Consider the following 6,952-nt stretch of genomic DNA (forward strand, 5'->3'; position numbering starts at 1 on the left):
AAAAATAAGACTCATGTTTTGCAATGTTTGATATTCTATATGGGTGCTTAGATCTCCCTATGTCTTAGACTTTCACATCTCCTTTAGTCTTATATTTTCAGCTACTTGATAGTAAATGTAATAAATTACATATTTAAATTTACTAAATTACTAATTACATGGATAGTACATATTTAAATGTACTAATTACAAGTATGAAACACATTTGTGAAGAGATTTATCCAATTTACAAGTTCGATATTTGATATGGGAAGTTAGACTTAGATTTATATTTATGGATTTTTAATTTTTTTTTAAATATTATTTAAAATAATAATAATAATAATAGTAGTTAATTTTTGAAGTTTAATTTAATTTTAGGATTGATAATTTGTATTGTTTGATATTTTTTCCAAGGTTTTTTTTATTTTAATTTACAGTGGAAGATTTTTTTAATTTTTTTTAATTAATGGCTTAGATTAATTTTTAAGAGAATATGGTTTAAATTTTTGTTTTTTTTTTTAATATTTTTATTGTAATATTTTTTTTATATGTATTTATCAATCTTAACTACAAATAAAACCTTCAACTATCTCCATCATAAAACTTGAGACCTCCATCATAAAACATAAGACGGATGATTTGCAATATTTTATATTCTTTATTGGTAGTTAGATCTCCCTATGTCTTATATTTTCACCTGCTCGATAATATTTACACCTTGAAAAATAAGACTAATGTTTTGCAATGTTTGCTCGATAATATTTACACCTTGAAAAATAAGACTAATGTTTTGCAATGTTTGCTCGATAGTATTTACACCTTGAAAAATAAGACTAATGTTTTGCAATGTTTGATATTCTATATGGGCACCTAGATCTCCCTAGGTCTGATACTTTCACATCTCCTTTAGTCTTATGTTTTCAGCTACTCGATAGTAAATGTAATAAATTACATATTTAAATTTACTAAATTACTAATTACATGGATAGTAAATATTTAAATGTACTACTTACAAGTATGAAACACATTTGTGAAGAGATTTATCCAATTTACAAGTTCGATATTCGATATGGGAAGTTAGACTTAGATTTATATTTATGGATTTAATTTTTTTTTTTAATTAATAACTTAGATTAATTTTCAAGAGAATATGCTTTAACACTTTTTTTTTTTATATTTTTATTGCAATAGTTTTTTTTTATATATTTATCAATCTTAAATACAAATAAAACCTTAACTATGTCAATCATAAAACTTGAAACCTATATTTAAAAATTTTGATATTTTTATCGAAATTAAATGATTGGTATTTTTACAAAAATAACCATTGTAAAACTCACAAGTTTAACATAATGCCAATCCCAATTAGATTTTGTAACCAAAATTCTTTAGAAAAACAAAGGACATTGGGTTCCGGATGCCCCACGAGATCGTTTAGATGCTTCGTGCTTTTTTTAAAGCTCTGAATTCATTTGATACACATTCTGCAGTTTTCACCTGCGAGACCATAATGCTGGCCAACAATATACGGAAATGGAGAAACCCCGGAGCATTGGCTCATATTCACCTGGGCTCCAGAACGCTAGATGAAGAAGCAGCAGCTGCAGAATGGACATCGGGACGTGTCAGGGGAGGGGCGGCCACACTCTCCACATCTACAAAAGCTGGCTTTGTGGGCGAGAGAAAATGTTCTCCATCATTTGTCAGCATCCACACCACCCGCGACATTGAAGGCCGCAACACTGCAGCTGCTTGCATACACAAAAGACCAATTTTAATCACTCGAATCCCTTCCTCCCGCGAATAACTGCCCTCCAATGTAGGATCCATAACTTCTAAAGCCCTATCTGCTTGATACAATTTCCATGTCTGCTGATTGGCCAACATCAACAAAAACAACTTCAGTTAACAGGAGATTATAATACTGCAAAGAGATTTAGAAAAATATGGGATCCACATGAACCATACCCTTTCGATGAGAAAGTCATCTTCAGCGGAACTCTGATTCTTTCTTCCTCTTATAATCTCAAGGAGAAGCACTCGAAAGCTAAATACATCTGCTTTCTCGGTCAGCTGTCCACTTAAAGCGTACTCCGGGGGCCATGTAGCCTCTGCACAATAACATATGTAGGCAAATCTCGATATAATTTTAACCGTCTCAAAATGATATGATCCATATTCGGATGTATGTTCGTGTTACATTGTAATTTATTAAATGATGTTATAGATCTCGAGAGACAGAACGGTAGAGAGAACCCTTACATAGTCCCTGCAACTCTAGTGCTAACGTGGCTCTGATCCTCCGCAAAGAGTCTCGCTAAGCCAAAATCTGGTATGTTGGGTCTATGTTTATGATCCGGTAAAATATTGCTTGCTTTAATATCTCTGTGAATGATCCGAATCTCAGATTCCTCGGGGAGATATGCCAACCCACGCGCTGTTCCAACAATGATCTTATACCTCTCCAAGTAAATGTCGTTTTGTTGTATCTGCAAACAATCATCCAGTTATAGTAAAAGCATTAACTAGCTATAGAACTTAGAAGTAAACTCCAATAAAATAGGCCCAACATCAGCAGCGATAAGTCATTCAAGGACGAGAAGAGACCAAATAAGAGCTTGTCAAGACTGCCGTTTGGGAGGAATTCATAAACAAGTAGTCTTTCTGAGCTTTCAACGGAACAACTAACCAATTTCACTAGATTCCCATGCTGAACACGACTGATGAGATTTGTTTCATTCAGAAACTCAGTTTCGCCTTGCTGTGAACCTAGATTCAGTCGCTTAACTGCAACCTCTCGGCCGTTCGGTAGAACCCCCTGTTAATTTACTGCATCGTTAGTCGAAGTAATTTTCTAATATATGATTTCTCATTGGATACTTTATGGAATAAATTGTTAAGTTGATGTTAGATGCTCACTTTAAAGACACATCCAAAACCTCCTTGGCCAAGCTTGTTCTCTATGTCAAAGTTAGAAGTAGCTTCTCTCAAAATATCGTACTTGAAAATGAGCTCCGGATTGATAATAGTTTCAGATATGATTACTTCTGTGCAAAAATAATAACATGAGGGTATGTATATATTCATGCAGTAAAGAAATAGACAAACAATTCACAAGACACACAATTCAGCCGCATCTTGGGTCATAACACTGAAATATTAAAGAGCTATTTCAGGACCTTGGGTTCCAGAAATCCGGTCCCGACCTTTTCGGCTAGATGAGAAATACCACATCCAAAGGCCAGTGGTTACAGTAAATCCAATGACCGCACCAATTACGCCGAGTGTTATCCCAAGAACCTTGCCTTCTGCAAACGCTCTCATGACATCTCAGTAAATAGTGTTTTAATTCACTAGAATGAAATCTTTACAAAACAAATATAACCCTAATCATTGCAAGATATGTGAAAGAAAACACTGGATGCTGAACGGCCCTTTCTCATCAAGAGATTGCTCCCATTTTTGCTTTCTGGGAATTTGCGCAAGAAATCTCAGTAAATTAGCTATGCTTTAGTTGGGGAAAATGAAAACGTTACAGAGCCATTATATACTCCTTATTATTGTTAACTATATGAAGGAAGTTACCTGGCAAACGAGGACTTTCGCTTTGGGTGTTGAGGAGAGAACGGAAGTGTTGAAAAATTCGAAAACCTCGTATCGCAAATGGCATCTGTCACGTGCGATTTGAGCCCCAAGAGCTCCAGTTTGGCATAAGAATATATATTCCAAGGCAGATGTTAGGCATGATCTGCAGCTTGTTTGGGACAGATGTCCCAACACTGCGCTAAGCCGTAGATATGCCCTGTTAAATTTGAAGGCACACCCACTAAATTTGCAGCGAAAAATTTGGGAGTCCACAGAGCTTCAGTGATAATATTTGAGAGCAGGATCTTCACAGTTTTTTTGAACTCTTTGTGGTTGACTGCTCTTCCCACTGTTGCAAAGAACCTCTGATGGGGTAATCTGCATATTCTCCAGATATTCGTAAATACCATTATTACCGTAGCGTAAGAAGCAGCCGTCTAGATGAATGACTCCAGAAGTATTGTAGCATTTGTCAACAAGATTTTCCTTGGCCGTCGATGCGCACTGTTTGCAAGCTGAGGAACCTAAATCTCCCCTGCACTGGACTAGCCCATAAACCGCACTGTTGCCGTTTGTCCCCTCAGCAACACTTGAAGTATTGAATCCTGTGGGATTAGCGTTCTCCACCAATGATTCCAAAACATTGTTTAGATTTTGCTGGAAGACGATACCGTTTTTATTTTGGTTCTTTCCACAATAACACCTAACTGCACTAGTAAAAGACCACGGTCTCTCTATAGATTTGTAGTAATTAAATTTATGATAATCGTAACGTAAGAGGCAGCCGTTTAGTTGAATGTATCCTTAAGGGCCACTGCATCCCTGAAGAAGCAGTGTCTTCGCCGTGGATGCAGTGTTGACGATCATAGGGACCTAAATCTTCCCTGCACTGGACGAGCCCATAAACAGCATTATGAAATCCCACGTCACCAATACTATAAAGATCAGATGCACTGTAATAAACATCCGTCACCAGTCTTTCCAAAACCTTGTTTACATTAAGCTGGAATACACCAAAACGATATTGGTGTATGGATCAGCCGCTGAGAGAGGCATACGCATAGCCACACATAGGACAAGTAATTGGCTCATGACTACTGGTTTTATCAATTCTAACTTGATTATGAAATAAAATGAAAATATTTAAAATTATATATATCTTAAATAACAATTTTTTTGTTAATGAGCTAGAAAAATTATGTATAGTAGTTGTTTATGTAATTTCAAACATTTTTTTAAGTTATATTAAATTATTTAAAAATTAATAATTAGCATATCTAAGTCCATTAGCTATAATTAGCTATAATGTATTTTGAAAAAAAGAAATTAATTGTATTAAAAAATACTATAAATAATAAAAAAAATTGAACTAACTTTCACTTTTGAATGATGACTTGGGAGGCTTGGTCAGTTGTGATGAAAACCATCACTCTGTGCTTAACCTAGGTATTAACTTATAACAAGTATTCACATCTTTAACCTCTGATAATCCACCTACTACTGGTGTTTCGTACCACTCATAATTTGAGTGATTTAATGTTGTTGTCAGAGTCTAAGAAATATCTCCCGAATAAACCGTTCATTCATTCAAGCCCTCATCTATCAAATGTGTAGCGAGACTAGCCTTTCGTATTGAGGATGACACGTATTTAAATCTGTAGCAACTACGATGACGCGGCCATACGCTATGATGACTGTACTTCCCACGATTTGACGGTGGAGGGAAAGCGCGTGAGCAGTGACAGTTTGCTGCTTTGGCCACGCGATTGGTCATTGTGCCAAAGCCTATAACCAAGAGGGATTTGGGCAAAGCCCTATGCTGTCAATAATAAATCCCAAATATTGAACTGATGTTTGTCCAAAATAAGATTTTTTCTCTTTGACTTGAAGTTTATGTGCTCACAATAACTCAAGTATGTTGTGAACACGTTGAAGATGGTCTTCCTAAAATTTATTGAATACCAAAGTATCATCAAGGTAAATAACCACAAACTTACTCAAGTGTGGCTTGAAAACATCATTAATGAATCTCATAAAGGTGGTCAGTGCATTGGTCAATTCAAATGGCATGACCAACCATTCAAATAGCCCAAACTTTGTTTTGAAATCAATTTTCCATGTGTTGGTTGCATGCATGTGAACTTGAAGGTAACCTGCAGTGAAACCCATCTTTGTGAAGAAAGAAGCCCTGTGTAAGTGGTCCAACAAATCCTCAATCTGGGGTAGGCGATAACGATTTTTAATAGTGGCTTTATTAATGGCCCGATAGTCTGTCATGAAGATCCATTCCGAAGCATTCTTTTTGGGAATAATAAAAGTTGGAGATGCACATGGCGAGTATGAAAGCTCAAAATGACCGTATGTCAACAATTCTTCAATTTGGCATTCTATCTCAATTGCCTCTCGAGGAGCTTGGTGATAAGATGGGGCATTGGGTAAGGATACACCATGAATAAGATTGATTTTTGTTCAAGAGAGTGTGTTGGAGGCAACCTTGTGGGTTGAGGGAAGACATCTGCAAATTCTTGGAGTAAAGGAGCCATTGCCGGATGAACCGAATTAGTGAGGTTGTTTGGCTTGATAAGGGCGAACCAAGCACAAAGAAACACATTGGTTTATATTGACTCTCTTAATAGGAGTTTTGACAGTATCAGGTTGGGTTGATGTGCTAGCTAAGGATGTGAGCACATAGGTGTGCCCATCGTAAGACAAGAGGTATTGGTGATCTTTAACATGATAAACAACATGTCGAGCTCGTTGGTATGGAATGCTTAGTAACTAGTTGGCACAATCAAGTGGAGAAACGTCACATACAAAAGTATCGTAGAAAGGTCCAATAACAAAGGTTACAACACATCGTTGGGAGATGGTAAGATGAGGGCCTTCATTTTGGACCCAACCGAGTTGATAAGGGTTTGGATGTAGAGTGGTCGGAAGGTAAAGGCGTTTAACCAATTCCTATGCCACAAGATTCTTTTGACTCCCATTGTTGAGAATAAGAGTGGCCAACTCATGTTTGATTTGACAATTATGGGTAAACACACGTGCAACAGAGGTGCATGTTGCATTAGCAGTCATGAGGATGAGAAAGGGGTCCACTTTAGTAAGATTATCAAGAGAAACAACTCCAAGTGTGGTAGGGGCATTTGTTTCCTCGACCTCTATAAAAAGAGTCGTGTTGGGGCATAGATTTTTCAGTGCTCGACAATCTGCAGAAGCATGTGAGTTGGTATTATAGAATGTACACCAGGGGGTATTGTGAGGTCTAGGGAAAGAGGCAGAGGCTACATTAGAACAACCAGAGGGAGACAAACCATTTCTGGCTTGGGGAGATCGAATTCGAGAAGCCACTTTCCATTCCACAGCCAGGGCCTGAATAAACATC

At 36.7% G+C, this 6,952-nt stretch overlaps 2 protein-coding genes across 2 annotated transcripts; both read right to left on the reverse strand.

Annotated features, from left to right (window-relative positions):
• Positions 1-1,545: 1,545 nt before the first annotated feature.
• Positions 1,546-3,306, reverse strand: LOC149240138 (cysteine-rich receptor-like protein kinase 2). Its single transcript, XM_089370070.1, has 6 exons — positions 3,162-3,306; positions 2,902-3,029; positions 2,672-2,800; positions 2,354-2,471; positions 1,951-2,093; positions 1,546-1,851 (listed from the first exon to the last, which is right to left on the reverse strand). The coding sequence occupies exons 1-6, from the start codon at positions 3,304-3,306 to the stop codon at positions 1,546-1,548; spliced, it is 969 nt and encodes a 322-aa protein (XP_089226196.1).
• Positions 3,307-3,846: 540 nt separating this feature from the next.
• LOC149240139 (plasmodesmata-located protein 5-like) lies at positions 3,847-5,341 on the reverse strand. The gene is made up of 3 exons (XM_089370071.1): positions 5,252-5,341; positions 4,383-4,570; positions 3,847-4,270 (listed from the first exon to the last, which is right to left on the reverse strand). The coding sequence occupies exons 1-3, from the start codon at positions 5,339-5,341 to the stop codon at positions 3,847-3,849; spliced, it is 702 nt and encodes a 233-aa protein (XP_089226197.1).
• Positions 5,342-6,952: the final 1,611 nt, after the last annotated feature.

This window comes from Pinus tabuliformis, chromosome 8, assembly GCF_031772625.1.
Source record: "Pinus tabuliformis cultivar Carrire ecotype Pingquan chromosome 8, CPIR1, whole genome shotgun sequence".
In the NCBI taxonomy this organism is placed as follows: Eukaryota; Viridiplantae; Streptophyta; class Pinopsida; order Pinales; family Pinaceae; genus Pinus; species Pinus tabuliformis.